This window comes from Cucurbita pepo, chromosome LG02, assembly GCF_002806865.2.
Source record: "Cucurbita pepo subsp. pepo cultivar mu-cu-16 chromosome LG02, ASM280686v2, whole genome shotgun sequence".
Taxonomy (NCBI): Eukaryota; Viridiplantae; Streptophyta; class Magnoliopsida; order Cucurbitales; family Cucurbitaceae; genus Cucurbita; species Cucurbita pepo.
In genome coordinates, this window is record NC_036639.1 from 4,440,914 (window position 1) to 4,461,546 (window position 20,633).

The 20,633-nt window shown below is 37.5% G+C and overlaps 4 protein-coding genes across 5 annotated transcripts; all 4 read left to right on the forward strand.

Annotated features, from left to right (window-relative positions):
* Positions 1–1,577: 1,577 nt before the first annotated feature.
* Positions 1,578–6,110, forward strand: LOC111788588. The gene is made up of 8 exons (XM_023668971.1): positions 1,578–1,797; positions 1,899–2,001; positions 3,024–3,164; positions 3,569–4,669; positions 4,750–4,813; positions 4,926–5,065; positions 5,145–5,456; positions 5,550–6,110. The coding sequence occupies exons 1-8, from the start codon at positions 1,757–1,759 to the stop codon at positions 5,811–5,813; spliced, it is 2,166 nt and encodes a 721-aa protein (XP_023524739.1). The 5' UTR covers positions 1,578–1,756; the 3' UTR covers positions 5,814–6,110.
* A 658-nt stretch (positions 6,111–6,768) lies between these two features.
* Positions 6,769–7,468, forward strand: LOC111788831 (translation initiation factor IF-1, chloroplastic-like). The gene has a single exon (XM_023669364.1). The coding sequence runs from the start codon at positions 6,845–6,847 to the stop codon at positions 7,271–7,273; it is 429 nt and encodes a 142-aa protein (XP_023525132.1). The 5' UTR covers positions 6,769–6,844; the 3' UTR covers positions 7,274–7,468.
* A 2,447-nt stretch (positions 7,469–9,915) lies between these two features.
* On the forward strand, positions 9,916–12,068 carry LOC111785697 (E3 ubiquitin-protein ligase RMA3-like). 2 transcript variants are annotated; one of them, XM_023666082.1, is made up of 2 exons: positions 9,916–10,020; positions 11,123–12,068. In XM_023666082.1, exon 2 carries the CDS (start codon positions 11,139–11,141, stop codon positions 11,919–11,921), a length of 783 nt encoding a protein of 260 aa, XP_023521850.1. In that variant the 5' UTR covers positions 9,916–10,020; positions 11,123–11,138; the 3' UTR covers positions 11,922–12,068. The 2 variants fall into 2 exon arrangements, with proteins under 2 accessions (XP_023521850.1, XP_023521858.1); XM_023666090.1 differs by lacking the exon at positions 9,916–10,020 and adding an exon at positions 10,031–10,333.
* Positions 12,069–13,440: 1,372 nt separating this feature from the next.
* LOC111789121 (choline transporter protein 1-like) lies at positions 13,441–20,547 on the forward strand. Its single transcript, XM_023669768.1, has 10 exons — positions 13,441–13,840; positions 14,796–15,154; positions 15,343–15,488; positions 15,664–15,847; positions 17,420–17,493; positions 17,571–17,684; positions 17,811–18,167; positions 18,258–18,518; positions 18,598–18,825; positions 19,824–20,547. Exons 1-10 carry the CDS (start codon positions 13,656–13,658, stop codon positions 20,022–20,024), a joined length of 2,109 nt encoding a protein of 702 aa, XP_023525536.1. The 5' UTR covers positions 13,441–13,655; the 3' UTR covers positions 20,025–20,547.
* The last annotated feature ends 86 nt before the right edge of the window (positions 20,548–20,633 follow it).

Sequence of the window (20,633 nt, forward strand, 5' to 3'; positions counted from 1 at the left end):
TCGGAGGTTCTCAATTGCCATTTGGTTTCTCAAATTTTATTTTTGTTGTATGGAAATAAGTATTTTATAGGAATCAAATTATAGCAAATATTTTAGACGTTTTGTGTCACAACCGCACTCTTGTGATAGTGGGACAGTGGTTGTGCTGCATTTGTTCTATTCTAGCGAACAAGTTAACCGTACGAAAGTCAGACTTTACAAACAAATTTGATATATCATCGAACCACCTCGGAATCACATTTGAAATAAATGTTTCAGAAAATGTGAGTAATAAAATGCGTTCAAAACACGAGCAAGGAACTCGCATGATTTAAGTTGGATTATATTTATTTTATTTTTATTTGACTTCCTAATATTTTTTATTCAATATTTATTCATCTTAAATCTGTCCTCTTCGGTTTTCTCTTTAGGCTTCTCCTTAAAGCTTTAAAATGAGTCACGGAAAGGTTTCACACGATTATAAAGGGTGTTTTGTTCTCCTTCCCAACCAGGGACGTCACAATGACACTCTTATACTCCCCCGTTATATAATTTTCTTTAAATTTTAATTTAACCAAAGGGTTTAAGCCTATTTTAATTATATATATATATATATATATATATATAGCTTTTAAGATTGTTAGCTTTTTAGCCACCATTAAATTTTTAATTGCAAAAGTTAGGCCATCAAACTTTTATCATGCTAGCCAATATAGGTTTACTTGATGATTAAGATATTATATTAAAGTTAAACATTCGAATTCGAATCCTAATTACATTGTTTAACTTAAAAACAGTTTAAATTATAAATTCAGTCTATAAACTTTAAAAAATGTTCGGGAAAATTTGAAAACATGTCATTCAGTTTATAAAATTTAATTGATATATTAAATTTTAAATTGAATTTTATGTGTAATAAGATCTTTAAATATTTAACTTTTTGTTTATCGAGTCCACTGTGCAAAATAAAAAGATTAAACTCACCTTAATATTAATTGATCTGTAATTTTTCTTTCGATTATAACTTGAGTGTAGCATAATAACTATTAACTAATCATCTCAATATTGGTAATATTTTTATATAGAAATATCTCGTAAATTAGAAAGGCTGATTTAATCGCCGTTAAAAAAAATAGAAATTGCGTCAGATTAAGTTAGGAAGCTCAAAAGGGAAAGTCCAAAGACGAGCAGTCGAAAATTAATTATTTATGGAAATTAATTCCGATCACACGTCAGTTTAAACTTAAACTTGTAATTAGTAATAAAGAACTTTCATTAATTAAAAGTTAATCAAATATTCTACGGTAATAATTATTCTATACATGTTATATAATTTGTTATTTTTTTATCTTACAAAAAATATATTATTTTTAAAACAATTTACTCAATTTTAGTTTTTGAAATATAACCTATATAATTAATTATTTAATTTAATAATTAAAAGTTGGCATAATTATATTATTTGAAAATAATTATTAAGAAAAATTAAATAATTAATTATTTAAAATTAAATAGTGTTAAAAAAAAAAGAAAAAAAAAAAGAGGGTGGGTCATGACTCATGCCATTGTTTCCACAATTAGCTTGATAAAGATTCTATTTTTCTTGCTCTGTGCGAGTCGCTTTGTGGCCATCCAGTCACAAATCGTCGTCGAAGGGGACAATCAAACTGTTAACCCATTTATCGAGGCAAGCCGCCATTTTCATCTCACTGCTCCAGGAGAGCCAAGCTTCTTCGTCTGCCTTTTTCTTCCCTTTTAGCCGAAGCCGATCATCAAAATGGAGCCGCCATTGTCCAGCAATTCGTTTCAGAATTCCAAGTCGCCCTTTGTTCTTTCTTGATTTTATAGGATTCTATTTATCGTCTCTTCCTATTCATCTCTAATTAATCCGATTGTTGTTGTTCGCGCTATTACATCAGGGAACAAGAGCTATCTGTTTCCAGTTCTGGGTTTATGAAACCCCAGGTTTTAGGGGCCTCGTCGATCATCAAACAGCCTCCCAAAATGCTCAAAGACAAAGGGGTAGATTCTTCGTCTCTCTATTGTTGTGATATTGTTTTTTTCTTCGTTGATTAGTTTGGTATCAATCGATATTCATGGTTTGATTGTTGACTGCGACTTTTTTCATGTGGGTATGATTTTTTTTGAGACTGACCCACTGCGGATGATTGAAATTTACGAATTGGGTATTGTTTTGTTTTTGTTTTTGTTTTTTGTTTATGAACTCTTTTTTTGGAATTATGAGAATTACGATCGTGTTCTGTGCCTGAAGGCTGTTGTTTTTAGCGAATGAATACTTTTAAAAGCCTTTTTCATTGTTGTTTTGGTGAAATGAAAGCTATCAATGGAGTTATCTTGTTGCTGTTCTTGTTTAACTCTATTATTTTCACCATATGATTCTTCTTTACTGAATGTTTATACCATGTCCTGTTTACTTGCTGGCACAGATAGGAACATTTTTAGTGTTGTATTATCATAGATGCATCTGAATTAGAACTTTTCATTAAGTGAAAGATTGGCCATATGATGATTGAGTGACAGTGAGTGAAGCCTAAAGTGAGTGTCAGTTCAGTGAGTAGCGCTAAAATCAATATCTTCATGTGATTGAGCAATGGTATCGTCTTTCATCTGTAAGCGGTCTTTGTAACATCTCAAACCAATTGCTAGCAGATATTGCCCTCTTTAGGTTTTTCCTTTCGAGTTTTCCCTCAAGGTTTTTAAAACGGGAGAGGTTTCCACACCCTTATAAGGAATCTTTCGTTCCCCTCTCTAATCGACGTGGGATCTCACGTGTTCTTACAAACTAAGCTTTAGGTTTTTATGGTTCCATCCCACAGCGTTGGGATTCTTATCTATAATTAAGTATAACTTGTGTGTTCTTCTGATGCTTCCGACCCCTTTTGTTGTTTGTACGTTTATTGGTGCAGCTATGCTGGAAGAAGGCATGTCCTGCAATGGATTAAACATCTATAATCAAGTATAACTTATGTATTCTTACGATGCTTACGATGTCTTTCTTTTCCTGCCACCCCGTCCCACTCCAGATTATTTCACTTAACGTTGAGGTGATTGATCTTGACGACGATGAAGCTTCTGATGCTGATATGGCCATGTTTCTTCAGGACAATTTTGACGCAAATAACAAAGGAAAGGGTTTATATCACCATAGTGATCATCAATTGAAGGTTTGTTATCAAAGTATTTGTTCATTGCTTGATTGGTGTCTTCTTTCACATAGATCTTTTTCCTTTTGGAAACATAGGAAATATGATTTCCTTTGAGATGATTACAAAGAAATGATAGAATAAGGCATCCTTGCATACTATAGGATTAACTAGCAAAGGAGCCAATATCTAAACTATGAGATCCCACATCGGTTGGAGAGGGGAACGAAGCATTCCTTATTAGGGTGTGGAAACCTTTCCCTAGCAGACGCTTTTAAAACCGTGAGGCTGATGGTGAAACGTAACGGGCCAAAGCTGACATAAACATTCATTAAAGAGTTCATTGTTGTAAGTAAAGCAATCTTAGTATACTTTCCTATTCTCTTTCAATGATTCATAATTATAGCTAAAGCTCTTCTGTTCAGAAAACATCGTCTAGCCGTTCATTTATTCCAGATGTGGAAGTCATAGAGAGTACAAACAAAGATGAATCTAACTTACCCTCAGCATCACATAACTTCATTGATCTAGACAATTATTGCTCCGAGTCATCGGCTGAAGACGACGAGTGGATTCCTTTTGATGAGGTTATGGATGTGGATGCATATTCAGCTCTACAAGCTCATTTTGATCATATGGATATTCCTTCTGATATTGAAGTTCCCATACCTTGGCTTCCTCATGGTCAAAAGGGAAACCAGACAAACATTGAAACTAGTTCATTATTAGCAGAACCCCAAATCAAACCAGACGCTGTTAATCAGCTAGGAAGAGCATCTGCTCTGTTGAAGTTGAAGGCAGCTTTAGCAAATAGCCTAAGCTTGCCGGCTGATATTGATGTTCTGAGTCATCTTCATGAAAGTTTTGAGCCTTTTCCTTCATTTTCTTCACAAGATACTCAACCAAATAAGAAAACGACTGCATCCCAATACAGGGACAAATCAGTTTCACCTTATGAGGTCGGTCACGTAAATTCTTTACTCGGTACTCACGTAGCAAAAGCGTGGTGGTCAGATCATTTAAAGTGTAAAAAGAAGCAATATGGTTCAAATAATAGTTCTTTTAACCAACCGGATGCAATGAAGCTCCATAATGGAGGTGAGACATCTGCTACACCTGACAGTGTAAAGAAGCAAGCTGGTATACATAAGATGCCCCATCATTCAAATTTCCCTGGCCATATGGACATCTTTAAGAACATGCAACCAGGACAATTCATACCATATGGGCCAGAATATACCAAAATGAAAGCCAAGGACCCATTTTTTGCCACTCATACGGCTTCAGGTCTTCCATTTTATCCTCTTGGCGCTCCTCCTACACTTGGAGAAGCTGTAGATATGCCATGGACTCAGGGCTCCACCCAACATTATACAAACATTGCTCCAGACAACTCGACAAGTGTATCGATCTCACCCGAAAACTTGGATGCTATCTTGGCGAACTTCGAGAGCTTTAAACAATTTGATACTGTTGATGATCATTCTGACCATTACTATTCAAGCAATGGTTTTAGCATGAAACAGGTATAAATCTTGAAGAATCAATCTTTTGTGTATCATTACTTTTATTTAATTTAGAAGCTCTTACCTTCTCCTTTTGCCAGGAACCCAAGAAATGGACAAAGAAAGTTCAGGAGGAATGGAAGATCCTGGAGAAGGATTTACCTGGTAGATTTCCCTTCTTTGCCTCTCTTTTGAACATATTCTACATTCATGTTAGACATTATATAGCAATAAACTGAAGAAACAGCACTTTGTTCTGTCTGAATTTGTTCAACAGAAACTATATTTGTTAGGGTCTATGAGTCAAGAATGGATCTTATGAGGGCTGTCATTATTGGAGCACAGGGTACACCATACCATGATGGCTTGTTTTTCTTTGATATATTTTTCCCGACCAACTATCCGGATGCACCACCAGTATGTTTCTTTATTCTTTTGTAGTCATTAGTACACTGTGGTTATGTTTCTGATAGACATAATGGTCTCTTAAACACAGAAAGTACATTACCATTCTGGAGGTCTTCGACTTAACCCGAACTTGTATAACTGTGGGAAAGTATGTCTTAGTCTGCTTAACACCTGGGATGGCAGAGGAAATGAGAAGTGGCTTCCGGGTATGTCGACGATGCTTCAGGTTCTTGTGTCTATCCAAGGCTTGATCTTGAATACCAAGCCATACTTTAATGAGCCTGGATATGAGTATCAAAATGGATCCGCTATGGGTGAGGATAAGTCTCAACGGTATAACGAGGACACGTTCCTTCTGTCGATTAAAACCATGGTGTATAACATCAGGAGGCCACCAAAGGTATGGTTCTAGACTTCTTTTCATGTAGATAGAGAGCATCAAAATTTGGTGCTTATTGCTTAGTTCAATATGTTTATGTATATTGTGTTGTAGCATTTTGAGGACTTTGTTAGGGGACATTTCTTCAAAAGGGGTCATGATATCCTGGTGGCATGTAAGGCATATACAGATGGTGCTGAGGTGGGATCTCTAGTTAAAGGAGGGGTTCAAGATCTGGACGTGGGCGACAAGAGCTGCTCGAGCCATTTTCGACATTCCCTGAGCAAACTTTTGAGTATGCTTGTTGTTGAACTTAAAAAAATTGGGGTCAGTGACTGCGAGAAGTTCATGCCACGGCAAACGCCATCGACTTGGTAGGCATGGTAAAGCTCAATTAGAAAGTTTAGAAGGTGATGGTGCCAAAGAGTTGGTTTTGGGATCGATTTAGGACACGTAAACGTCTAACCAAAACGAACTTGACTGGATTCATAATTGTCTAGAATAGTTCATAGTTTAGATATCAATCGTAATAGAGCATGCATGCTGCCATGTCTATAGTTCCTTCATAATGAACACATATGAGCTCTTGTACATAGCTCCTACATGCACCGGAGGATAATATATTTCCCTTTCAATAGGTTATGATAATGGTATCACGTCTTTGATTTCCACAAACCCGATCATTTTCTTTTTAGCTTTTAGAGATATGAATTCATGATCGAATTATATTTAAATTGGCTCATTCATACCATTTAGTCGAGATTGAGGATGAACTAGCTCCTATATGCACTTGGGGATATTGTCTTTTCCCGATCATTTTCTTTTCAGTTCTGGAGATTTCAATTCTTGATCTGTACGGTTGTGTAATGCTTTAATCAGTTGAATTATACTTAAACTGGCTCGTTTGGACTATCTAGTCGAGATTGAGGATAAACTAGCTCTTATATGCACAGGAGAATGTTGTCTTTTCACGATCATTTTCTTTTTAGTTTCTGGAGATTTCAGCTCTTGATCTAACTCGTTTGGACTATTTAGTCGAGATTGAGGATAAATTAGCTCCTACGTGCATAGGAGGATGTTCTTTCCTAACATAAATAATAAAAAACAAAAATCAAATAATTGAACATATTACTAAATATTTTATAAATACGAAAAAATATTACTGGGCCTACACCAAGCCCAAATAATTTTATTTCAAAAAAGCCCACGGTATTTTCTTGTTGGGCTGAGCTCAGCCCACTTGAAGCCCAAGTCTAAGTCAAGNTAGTATGTCATCAATCATAATAACTAAAAAAATAAAAAAAAAAATAAAAAAAGGGGTCAAAGACAAAGAATTAGCGTAGGCCTATCCCCTTCTCCATCTAATCTCTTCGTCGGCCAAAATCCAGAGAACTGAAGGTGGTGCAAAAATGTCGAGCACAAATCTCCTCCAATTCCCTCTCCTTCAATTCCAATGCCGGCCACCGTCTACTTTCCTTTTTCCGGCCATCAAATCGCATGTCTCGGTCGTCTCAATCCCGTTTCCGAGTTCTCAATTCCTCCACAACCCTTCCCATGGTCCGGTGAGCTTCGTTCCAATGGCGAAATCTCCAAAAAGCGAGAGTTCAGAGCAGAAATTCAGTCATGAAGGCTCGGTTATCGAATCTCTTCCCAACGGAATGTTCAGAGTTCAATTGGACAATGAAGACCTAATTCTTGGCTACATCTCGGGTAAGATTCGGAAGAATTTCGTGCGTATTTTGCCTGGTGATAGGGTTAGGGTTGAAGTTAGCCGTTATGATTCTACTAAAGGCCGTATTGTCTATAGACATCGAAGTACTAAGGATCCATCTTCATGAATTCTAGTTTTGGATAGTTTTTTCCTTTTCTTTTCTGGAATGTGCTGATTTCGTGAAATAGTGTAAATTTATCCCTCTTTTTGATCTTCTTTAGAATGTAAAATGACAAACATGTATTTAATTTTGCCCTTTGAATCTCTATGATTTATGTCTTGTCTTGTGATTGTTTTGAACTGAAGAAACAGGAGAATTTGGAGATTCTTTTGTGCTAGGGAATGTGAAAAAACTTGCATAGTTTCAGAAATCAATATCACTTGTGTTTCTAAGATGAAATCAAAGTACTCTTAGTGTAGTTCTTTGGAGATGATAACTGATAATTGAGAAGAAAAGCCCATATTCTTTTCATTTTGCTTCAAATCGTCTGCAGCTCTGAACTAAGCAATACTCAGATTTCTTGTTTTGCTGTTGCCCCCCTCTTCGAAGGTTCTTAATTTCCTTTGATGAACGTGTTATCATCTTCAAAGGTTTCTTAAATACCTTCGATAAAAGGATAGCTTTTAGATGTCCTTTGATAAATGTTTATCCTTTTCAAGGCAACCACAGAGAAGCTGTTGTTTTCTTGTACATTCATTCTCCACAACCCAAAGCTCATAGTTTTGTATTAGCAATCCCTTGGCTACATCATCTGTTTAAACCCTTTTGCCTTATGTATGATTTGTAGCTAATCTCTCTGAACTCATATTTCACTTTTGAGGGTGTAAAACCATCCAGAACTAGGGTCATATTGTTCTCTTTGGGTTTTCTTTTTCGGGTTTTCGCTCAAGGTTTTTAAAACGCGTCTACTAGAGAGAGGTTTCCACATTTTTATAAGGAATGCTTCGTTCCCCTCTTTAACCGAGGTGGGATGTGATGTCCCACATTGGTTGGGAGAACAAACCACCATTTATAAGGGTGTGGAAACCTTCCCTCAGCAGAAGCGTTTTAAAACCTTGAGGGGAAGCCCGAAAGGAAAAGCCCAAAGAGGACAATATCTGCATGGATCTGGGCCGTTACATGAGATCTCAAAATCCACCCCCCATATTGGAGAGGGGAACGAATGCCAAATAGGACAATATCTACTAGCGGTAGGTTTGTGTTGTTACAATTTTGGTAACATAGTTAGGAATCTAGTTAGGGGGAAAGTCTTTTCTTCCAAAATACAAGTCACGAGCTTTGATAATATTGATTGAGGTTAATGAATGTATTGCTACATTGTATCAACTATAATATTTTTAGGGTGAGAGTCAATCTAAACACGCCTCAACTTGATTAAAATATCATATATTTAAACCTCTTTAGTACTGCATATTTTCATAAACTCTAGCGTCATGCTTATGTAGTTCTCTCGACTCGATGCACCTCTTTCTCTCTAGGATAGTAGGTTGAACACCTCGATTCGCTTTATTTCACTCCAACTTCTTTACAAATTATACTTGTTTTAACAATAACTTAAATTTTTATTTAAAAATTATATATACCCATCGAATTTAAATGATGACGTGTCATCTTATCCACACAGCAAAAGCTACCGTCACCCCTGAGTCCACCAACTTTCTGTGGGCTGAAAAACGATTTTTCTTTTTTAATTTATATATATTTTTAAGTTGGGATTCTATTTGAAGAATCCCAGTTTTAGAAGTTTCCAGAAAAATGAAATTTATTTACGTTAATTTCTCGATAATGGGAATTTTATATTTTAGTCTATCATTTAAAAAAAAAATCTAACAAATATTTAAATTAATGAACTAATTGATATAATTATTAATTTAAATTTAAAATTATACACTACAATTATTTCTTGAACACTTTAATTGATACAATCTAAGTCTATATATATATATATATTTTACTTTTTTTAATTATAACTAGTTCACTACAAAATCAATTAAAAAAAATTTCCATTTTAGTTTTAATACAATATTAATTATAATATTTATTCATGTAATTTAAAGTTTAAAATTAAAATTGATTTAGCAGGTATTTGATTTATTTCCAAAAATATATTTTTGTAAGTTTTATAGTATTTGACAGCCAATATTAACAATTTTGAAATTTAGACTCATTTTTGTTTGTTTCTACGCCAAAACCAGTGACAGTCAATTATTCCAGGGGCTATTTTATCACTATTAATATTTTTTGTTTACATAAATAAATGAATATATAGATGTATTATTCTATCTTTATTGAGATATAAAAAAATTATTGAATATTTAATTTAAAAAGTAGGATTATCAAATTCCAAATAAAATAAATAAATAAATAAAACAAAATCGCAATGGATTTCTCCTCCGCACATTCTCCAACCAATCAGCAACCTCCAGCGAGGCTATTTCCCAATTGAAGGGAGGGTTTTTATGGTAATTGCGCAAGTTCCAATTGAAGGAAGGGTTTTATGGTAATTGCGCATGTAAACTTGTATATTTGTTTGGGCTTCGCACGTGCCACCAAAGCCGCCTTATTCGCGCAGTTAGTTTTTTCCACCATGGACCGCCTGGAGTCTTTTAAAAATTAAATTTAATAGGCTGAATCAGGTTAAAACCAGACGCGCCGACATGGTCGTAAAACCACCGATTGACAACGCGCTTCTACCCTTCGTGAAGTACACGCGCAATTAATATCTTTCTATATAACTCCTTTCGTTTTCCCTTCCTATGTCTCTATCGCGCTAGAATTGTGAATTGTTGTTCTTGAATTCTCTGTGTCGACATCTTTTTTTTTTATTCCCGTTGGTGGTTGTTGATTGAAACCTTTCGGATTTTTATTGAACGGTGAGTGTTTTTAATGTTTGGATGTTTCTAATTTCTTAATCTTGCTTTCGCCTTCGTTCTTCGTTTGAATTGTGTTAAGGTTTTGTTTCAATGTATGGATTTTTGTTCCTATTTTGAGGAATCGAATGTTTAATCTTAATCTGTGCGTTGTTTGGCGTTTGGTGAATTCGTTTGGCTTCAGTTTCAACTGCCCTTTTATTCTTTCGATGTGATTCGACCTCGGGCGGTGGTGGATTTTTTTACAGTTTTGATCGGAAAATGGTCTTCTACGGGCCGCCTTTTGGTCTGAACTGCATGATTTTGTGGAGAATTTGTATGTTTGTGGCGTTTGGTTTTTTAGCCTAATTTTCCCCAGAGATTTTCAACTTCGAGGTTTCCATATGATTTGGGGTTTTGAGATGATTTCTAAAGGACTTGGTTCCCTATTAGCATCCACGTTTTTCTCCGTTCTTCAATATTTTGAGACATTAATTCGACGATTGATTGTTATTTGTTTGGAATTTTTTATTTTTTCCTCTGCAATTGGTTTGCTAGCTTATGTGGTTCTTATCTGTCGCCTAAAAGAATGTATCATTTTTGTCTCTTTCCTTAAATAGAGGGCGTTCTGATCCACGATTCTGTTTTGTGGGAGCCCATTTTTGGATGTTTTCTATCCACATTTATTGGTTGAGCTTTTCTATGACAACTTTCCAAATGTATCTACAAGTTAATGGTATCTTCCGTTCAACATTATACATTGATTCCAGTCATTGTGTCTATTGATCGGCCCCTGTACTTTTGATATCAATTTCCATCTTTTGTTGTTAACAATCCGTTGGTTGAACTTGGCTCGTGTTGGTTGCGGACAGTCTTGGAACTTGAATTTTGTATCCAATATGTTGTTGCTTAGTTATATCTTAAATATCCCATGGTTTAGTAATTGTTTCACATCGATTACCTTTTGTTGATTGTTGAATATTTGATTTCTTTTGGACTTTGGCTAATTCATCTCCTGATTAAATTACCTGTTGGGAATCTTGGCCTGTGTGTGCAGCTGATTTTACTCTCTAGTTTACTCATTTTTCTAGGATCTCATCGTCCCAATTTATCTTTTTATAAACAGAACTTTTGCTATTTCCATGGATCAAACCTATTCTTCACCTGAGGCATACTTAGAGTCTGAACAAGATGTCTCTCTTAAGCAAAACTGGAAATCTATGTCAGCCCAGTCAACTGTATCCGAAGATGCAAATGGTTGCTTCGATTGCAACATTTGCTTGGACTCTGCAGCTGACCCTGTTGTCACCCTCTGTGGTCACCTCTTCTGCTGGCCCTGCATTTACAAATGGTTTCATGTACAAATCTCCAGCAACGAAACCGAAAACACACACAACTGCCCTGTTTGTAAGGCTAGCATCACTCCCTCCTCTTTGGTTCCCCTCTATGGCCGTGGCAAGTCATATTCAGATTCTGAATCCAAGAAGTCTCATTTGGGTATAACCGTACCTCGAAGGCCACCACCGTCCATGAACACCCCGCCCCATTCTAATGCTGCCTCTGCATTGCATCCTAGTGAGGAACTTCATCCAAATTATATCCGCTCGCCATTGCACCGGATCTATCACCAACAATATTTCCCTCAGGCATATGGTAACTTTGCCCCATACGCACCATCTTATCTCGGCAATGCCATGGTAACAAGTCTGCTAAACCCGACGATTGGGTTGATAGGAGAAACGGTTTACACAAGAATTTTTGGTAGTGCAGATGGGAACTTGTTGCCTTACCCGCCTTACAACCACTCGGTCGCAGGGAATGTTGGCACCAGAATGAGAAGACAGGAAATGCAGCTTGATAAGTCTCTGAATAGAGTTTCCATCTTTCTATTTTGCTGCTTTATCATCTGTCTTCTGTTGTTTTGAACTGAGCAGTAGATATTTCGTATGGAGAAGCATCATATGATATAAAGATAAGCACAGCTAGAATTTTGCTAGATGATTTTTACGGTGAGAAATCATCGATATGTACAGAAGGCTCAGCTAATATCACATTATTTAGTAGTTTCTTTTGGTGCTTGTGTGGATTGCTTGTTTATAACACTAACCCTGTTTTTCTCACCCCAGAAGTCTAGTAATTTATATGATTCAGTTTTCATTCTTAATTTTGCTCTTCTTCTTGATATTGGTTGATCTGGGTATATAAGTCATGATATTATGCCGGTGCGATTTCATGGAAGATATAACTTTGTCATATGCCTTACTCATATCGAGTTTTATGGTAATGACTCTTCCTTACCCCTCTCGTCTTACTTTTTATGGCGAATATGGCGAGTGATAAGTCACAAAAGCAGATTGAGTTGGTGAATCATCTTATAAGGCACCATTTTTAGCCTATGGGCTATATGCCATTGATAGCCTCTACTTTGTCCTAGCTTGGTCGGAGCTAAATTGCTTCAGAGCTAAATTTGCCTAAATTTAGCTTCTCTATTTTAAGAGATTGATTAGCTTCTCTATTTTAAAAGATTGCTAAGCTTCTTGTGGATTAGTCACTAGATTGCCTATTCTAGAAATTCATTTTGGACAATTGAATCTTCTCAAACTATTCTTTCTAAAAACAAAAGATTTGTGCCAAAATAATATATACAAAAAAGAACAAAAGCCCTTAGACACGAGATGGATCTTGAAGGACTATTTCTCTCTTGCCAAATCCTTTCACATTAGGATCACTTGTTAATGGTTGATCTAGTTTGATAGATTGGCCCTATGAAACAAGAAGTTCTGGTCTTGGAGGGAATCCAAAATACCTATATCGACCAAGATTGACTGACAAAATATTTCTATAGAGTTATAGATAGAAGTGGGAGCTCAATTACATAGTTAAAATTTTCACTTTCTCCGAGAAGTCTTTAAGTTTCAAATTCTTGGGTTAACTGCCCATGCAATTAACATCTGTTAAAAATTAACATTGAACCCCACAAAAAGTTTCCACTGACACACCACAGTAAAAAATTTAAAGCGAAACTTCCAATTCTCTTTAACAGTAATCCATAAGGTACACAGCTTATTATCCACCGTTGGATGAACTCAATCAGTGTAGTCAACAAAATTTCCACAACATCGACGGTCACAACAATATCAACAGTGTAAAACCGACAAAGTCCGTAGGTCGGTGGAATAATCAGAGACTTAAACCTTAAACCCTAATTATATGTATGCAATTTAATATCAGATACTCCCATGCTGGCTGGCTCGCCTTTTACTAGTTCAACGGCTCGTTTCTCCACTCACTGCTTGTTTGAAAGGGTAAAAAAAATGAGTTCTTTATCCAAATTTAATGTTGCCCATCACTAATTAAACGTCTTTATCCCAAATTATTCCACGAATGTCTTCGATTCATTAAAAACTTAAAAGGTTTCTTTAATTGTTCTTTAGCTGAGCCCCCCGAGACACTACAGTATCAATGTCCAGAAGCCCAAAGGAAAAATTAGCGGAAAGATTCCAAATCTGAAACCTTTTCTTTGTTGCTTTTTTCTTTCACACTGTGACCCCATTGCCCTCCTTTCAACCCTTACTTTACTACTCCCATTGCTCTCATTATACTTTTCACTTGATTCTCTCTGTGTTTCTGCTTGGAAGGGGAAACCAGGGTGTGGGAAGATGAGGGGTCCTTTAGGGGCAGTGATTGGGAGGTACCCCTCAAGTGATGGGAGTGCCCAAATGGGTGGGATCATTAGCCACAATAGAAAATGCAGGGATCTTGTGTTTCTTCTCATCTTTATAGCTTTCTGGGTTGGAATGATTGTTAACTCCAGCTTTGGATTCAACCAAGGAAACCCATTAAGGTAAGAAATCTAATGCTATCCTCTTCTTTTAGTGAGCTACTTCAATGGTTTCTGTTGTTCTTGCCTGTTTTCTCTTTCATTCATGGAGGTCCCAGAAATCTCTAAAGGGTTTTACCATTTATGGGGGTATGGGGTAAGAAACTAAGCATAAAAATCTCTCATAGGTTCACTAATTACCTAACTGTTGGTGGGTCTCTTCGTGTCGTTCGGAAAGAGGAGGACTCAATGATTATTTGTTTGCATTAACCAGAAGTCAAAATTTTGGTAGATAGGGATATCGTAAAAACTTCTAGAGGAATGGGCCCAACCGGGTTATTTCTCGAGAACAATAGCTAAGGGTCCTGATCCTACCACTTGGATTTGGAACTTGGAGCTGGAACCCTGCTGATGCTCACCTTCCCACATGAATTCTGCTATATCATCATTTCCCACCTGATATTTTGCTGTGTAGTACAACCTAACACTCAAATGTTTGGCCAGATAGCTGCTGGTAGTTTCATTGGGCCTTCTTTGTTTGTTCCCTCTTGCATTTTGAAGGAAATTTTGCATATGGGTAGGCCATTTTCATTCTTTAGTTTTGCCGGGTGATATTCCACATTGGTTGGAGAGGAGCACGAAACACCCTTTATAAGAGTGTGGAAACCTTTCCCTAGTAGATGCGTTTTAAAGCCTTAAGGGGAAGTCCAAAGAGGACAATATTTGGCTAACAGTGGGCCTGGGCCGTTATAGCCTTGTTCTTCCTTCGTTTCAAGTTTATGTGTAAACTGGCATTATGTCCTTGATGAACTATAAATCCTGTAAGATTCATATAAAACCCTTTGGAACTGGAGAACCAAATGCTCCCTCGCCCTCGTATCGCTTCATCGCTATAACTTTTAATGGTCATGGTTTTCCCATACTGTGATTTGGTTTAGTAATTTTCTTGTAACAGTACCTTTATCCTACTGTTTATCAGGCTTACATATGGACTAGACTACAAAGGAAATGTGTGTGGTGACAAGCATGCTAATCCCGGCCTCCGTGAACTGGAGCTTAAATATTGGTTGAATCCTAATCAAGTTTATCAAAGTCATCTGAAGGACAGTCAATTTAAGCTGGCTGATGCACGGAGTATATGCTTGTTGGACTGCCCGACTCCTTCGGAAGACTCTTTAAACTGGGTTTGTGACTATCCAGAAGGTGAAATCCGCCTCTCAATGGATGATTGGATAGACAGGAACTATGATTATTTTGAGTTCCTTACGCCTGAGATGAGAAACAGCTCTGTTAACCTTCAGGGTCCTTGTTACCCTGTCATTTTTCCTAGCATAAATGGTAAGTGAGATAGATCTTTCTTGATACTATATCTGTTTATACCGTTAAAACTTCACGTCTAGAATCTTTTGGATGCAGCTAATCTTTCAATCCTTTCTCCTTCGTTTACGACATCCGTTCTCTGCAATGTCTACATGTTCGTAATGTTCTTTAATTTTTAACCTCTCTTAGAATGGTGCTTTTCTCAGTTTATTGGAGCTGCCAGTTCCTTGCTCGCCCCTCGAACGTATCATTAACACATTGGAAGCAGATGGGTGGAATGAACATAGATGCAGATTTGCTCATAGATAAATCTATTCATAAGTCGACCAACTCTCGGTCATCTGTCTTAAAGGTATACATGAAAAAAAGAAAAAAAAAAAACTCTATAAATTGTACTCTCGAGTTGCTAGGCTGTTTAGAATAATGTCTGTAGCACCCTGTCTGAAGCTTCTCTATCATGTCTTAACTTTGTTTGTTGTGTCATACTGTTTCTGAAGTTTAAACTTGTTCTGTTGTACTACTCGTAGCGATACGTGTCGGATATTGGGAAGTCATGGCCAGTATTGATTGTTTGTGGAGGAATCTTGCCTCTATTTTTGGCTGTGATTTGGTTGTTAATGGTTCGACATTTCGTTGCTGCAATGCCGTGGGTAACAGTAGTCCTATTCAACGTTCTTATCGTGGCGGTCACAATGTTTTATTACCTCAAAGGTGAGGAACATGTTTACTCCACCTTTCTACTTAATGTTCAATGATTTCATGTTTCACTTCAGCCGAACCTGAAAAATATTTGAAGATCATAGAATTATTGTGCAATTTGTTTATACAAAATCTGAAGTTTATATCAGACTTATGAAGTGGACTGCCATCTTTATTCACTTCTTTGACCTCCTTAGGAGATTATTTAGTTGGAATCTGTGAGATCTCACATCGGTTGGAGAAGGGAACGAAACATTTCTTATAAGGGTGTGGAAACCTCTCCTTAGTAGACGCGTTTTAAAAACCTCGAGGGGAAGCCCGAAAGGAAAGGCCCAAAGAGGACAATATCTGCTAGTGGTGGGCTTGAGATGTTACAAATGGTATTAGAGCTAGACACCAGGGAAAGCCCAACGGGGTGGATTGTAAGATCTCACATCGGTTGGAGAGGGGAATGAAACATTCTTTATAAGGGTGTGGAAATATCTCCCGAGTAGATACGTTTTAAAAACTTTGAGGGGAAGCCCGAAAGGGAAAGCCCAAAGAGGACAATATCTGCTAGCAGTGGGTTTGGGATGTTACAAATGTTAGGAATCACGACTCTCCACAATGGTATGATATTGTCCACTTTGAGCATAAGCTCTCATGGCTTTGCTTTGAGATTCCCCAAAAGGCCTCATACAAATGGAGATAGTATTCCTTATTTATAAACCCATGATCTTTCCCTAAATTAGCCAATGTGGGACTCCATCCCAACAATCCTCCTCTCGAACAAAGTACTCTATAGAGCCTCCCCTGAGGCCTAGGAGTCCTCGAACAACCTCCCCTTAATCAAGGCTCGACTCCTTTTTTGGAATCTTCGAACAAAGTACACCCTTTGTTCAACACTTTAGTCATTTTTTACTATACCTTCGAGGCTCACAATACTTTGTTCGACATTTGAGGATTCTATTGACATGACTAAGTTTAGGGCATGACTCTGATACCATGTTAGGAATCACGACTCTCCACAATGGTATTGATATTTTCCACTTTGAGCATAAGCTCTCATGACTTCGCTTTGGGCTTCCCCAAAAGGCCTCATACCAATAGAGATAGTATTCCTTACTTATAAACCCATGATCATTCCCTAAATTAGCCAATGTGGGACTTCATCCCAACAAGAAATGGTATCAAAGCCAGACACTGGGCAGTGTGCCAGCGAAGATGCTGGCCTCCAAGGGGGGTGGATTGTGAGATCCCACATCGGTTGGAGAGGGGAACGAAACATTCCTTATAAGGGTGTGGAAACTCTCCTTAGTAAACGCATTTTAAAAACCTTGTGGGGAAGCTTGAATGAGAAAACCCAAAGAGGACAATATATGTTAGCGGTGGGCTTAGGCTGTTATAGAATCCAAATATCCTGTTACACGTATCTTACATCCAAGTTCTAATATTCGATTGAATTCCCAAAACTCAAATATTGTGAAGTTGTACCGTTTATGTTAAAGTTCTTATTTCATCCTCTTGTAACACAATATTACTGATAGTTCATCTTCTAATTATAATCATCAACATTACTAATTATAATCATCTTCATCGCCATAGCTGGATGGATAGGAAATGATGCTATAACTCCCATCATTGGTGAACATGATCCCTACGTCCACATATTTGGAAGGGTAAGTAACTTAACCTCGTGCGCCTTTTGGATAAAAATCTCGTCTGATTCGATCACCCAATAGGATTTATTGTTCAGGAGCTCAATCATATGCGCGCTGCTGCTGTTCTAATGACCTTCGTTATGGTAGTTTCTGTTCTTACATCGATCGCCATCATCCGCCGAATCATAATGGCAACGTCTGTCCTAAAGGCAAGTACTATACTGGTTGTAAGTTTTTGACGTTTGATTTCTTCGTCTATATGTCACTTATTTCCGCGCATTTCATCGAGGCACGCTTAGTTTATTTCATTTTGGTTTATATTACTCTGTATGCAGGTAGCTGCAAAGGTGATAGGAGAAGTTCAAGCACTCATAATCTTTCCAATCATACCTTATGCTATCCTTGCAATTTTTTACATGTTATGGTTGTCAGCTGCTCTTCATCTCTTTAGCTCCGGTCGGGTTGTCCAGAATAATTGCAACTCGAACTGCTGTGCTTATGATCTTGCTTCGAAACGAGTGAACTGTGACCGTTGCTGTGGTTATAGCCTCCGTTATACTCCTCATATCGACATTGCCATCTTTTTTCACCTGTTTGGTTGCTATTGGGCTACTCAATTTTTTGTAGCATGCTCTTCAACAGTCATTGCAGGTTCAGTGGCCTCTTATTATTGGGCTCGTAGCGAAACTTCTGTAAGTTACTAACGGTGTGGCAACATATCCGACGATACAAGGTTGCTATTGTTTCCTTCTCAAAGACTCATTGTTTCTGGTTTAATGCAGCCTGAAATACCATTTCTTCCGGTTTTCGCCTCAATGAAACGGCTAGCAAGATATAACCTTGGGTCCATGGCTGTCGGTTCCTTGACCGTGTCCTTTATGGAATCTATTCGTTTCTTACTCGAGTCTATTCGTCGCAAATTGAAGGTTGCAAGTATCGCGCCAAATAGCTGGATTGGCAGAGCAGCACATAATACGTCTCGGTTTTGCCTGAGATGTATAGAGTGGATTATCAAATCCGTTAACCGAAACGCGTATATCATGGTAAGTTTATTTTCATTTACTTGGTCTCTTTACCTGTTCATCACTGATTGCAATATGGTAGCTATTCTGATTCGTGCAGATCGCGATAACGGGCAAGAGCTTCTGCAAGGCGTCTGCTATCGCAACCGAGTTGATTATTAACAACATCCTTCGGATCGGCAAAGTGAATGTGATTGGAGATGTCATTCTGTTTCTTGGAAAACTATGTGTGAGCCTCGCAAGTGCTCTTTTTGCTTTCCTCATGTTGGATACTCACAAATACAGATCTGCTCATAACAAGATTTCTTCCCCATTGTTTCCAGTCCTGGTAAGTTCTTGTTCTTGATTCACTTGATTCATATTCTTAGTGGATAAAGAGGCTTTTTGAAACGCTTATGACAGGTCAGGTTGGGTTGTAACAGTCCAAACCCATCACTAGTAGATATTGTCCTCTTTGAGCTTTCCCTTTTAAGTTTCTCCTCAAGGTTTTTAAAACATGTCTGTTTGGGAGAGGTTTCCAAACCCTTATAAGGAATGTTTCGTTCCCCTCTCCAACTGACGTGGGATCTCAAAATCCACCCCTTTGGGGGCTTACTGTCCTCGTTGGCACACCACCTGTGTCTGGCTCTGATACCATTAGTAGATATTGTTCTCTTTGAACTTTCCCTTTTAAACTTTCCTTCAAGGTTTTTAAAACGCATCTGCTAGGGAGAGGTTTCCGCACCTTTATAAAGAATGATTCGTTCTATTTTTCAACCGATGTGAGACCCTCACAATCCACTCCCCTTCGGGGCCCAACATCCTTGCTGGCACATTGCCTTGCGTCCACCCCCCTTTGGGGTTCAACCTCCTCACTAGCACATCACCCATTGTCTAAGTCTACGCCCAAGCCCACTACTAGTAGATATTGTCCTATTTGGACTTTTCCGTCCTTTCGGGTTTTCCCTCAAGGTTTTTGAAACGCGTCTACTAGGGAGAAGTTTTCACACTCTTGTAAACAATGTTTTGTTCTCCTCTCCAACCAATGTGGGATCTCACACGGGTAATATTGCAACTTTTAAGAGAACAGAGATGTTTTTGAAACCAACAGACAAACATCATGTCTTTTTTTTCTAGCCTTGTTTTTTTTTATAGAAAACCATTAACCGTGCTAGAATGCAAATAGCTCGACCCTTTATTTTGAAAATTTCAGTCATTTCTTTAACATATCAAACAATGTATAATTTGAAAACTTCGATAAACAAAAGATTCAAGTTCATACATATGATCCCATGGCTAAACCGTAACAACTCCTCATTCGATCCGTTACTCGTTTCGAAATGACAGGTTTGCTGGGGACTAGGCTATGTAGTAGCCACACTTTTCTTTGGAGTGGTGGAGATGTCCATTGACACAATAATCCTTTCATACTGTCAAGATTCAGAAGAACATCAAGGCACAGCTCAGTATGCCCCTCCTCTCCTCATGGAGACACTAAATGATCAAAATGAGATGCAGAGACTTACACAAGGACCTCCAAGCTCATGAACTCTCACCTTTACCATTTCTTGGTCTTAGTTCTTTAGCTGTAAATAATATAATCATAGGCAGGGAATACGTTTAGGCCGGGGTCAAAAATGATGAGCTGGAATTCCTCCCTAGAACTCGATCTCGGAACTTTCGACATTATATTGTCTCATGTTTTTTTTTTGCATGAAGTTGATTTTTTTTTTTCCTTTTCCCTTTGGAGTAGTTGGAAGGATTTTTTTTCCTCTACACCATTTGTTAGGTTTAACATTCACAAGTTTTAGATTCTAAATCTGTGCAGCTTCAAGGTCAGCCAGTAGCCATTGTCAGATGTCTTGGCCATATACTTGTCTAGGGCGTGTTATTCATGGTCGTATGCCTGTTTCAACCTCTTTTACTAGCATTCATGTGTAGTTAGGTCTTTACTATTCATGTCATGTTAATATGAAAGTGTATGATCGTTCACTAAAATCACGTCTACACCTGTTAAGGCTAAAATGCCCAAAAATGTACTATAGGGGATGTGATTAGTTGTCAATTCTTCCTATCCAGGCTATATGCTATCCAAGGATATGATTGTTGTTTATTCGCTTTTTAGCCTATAACATTGCTTTCTTTCAAACTATGTTT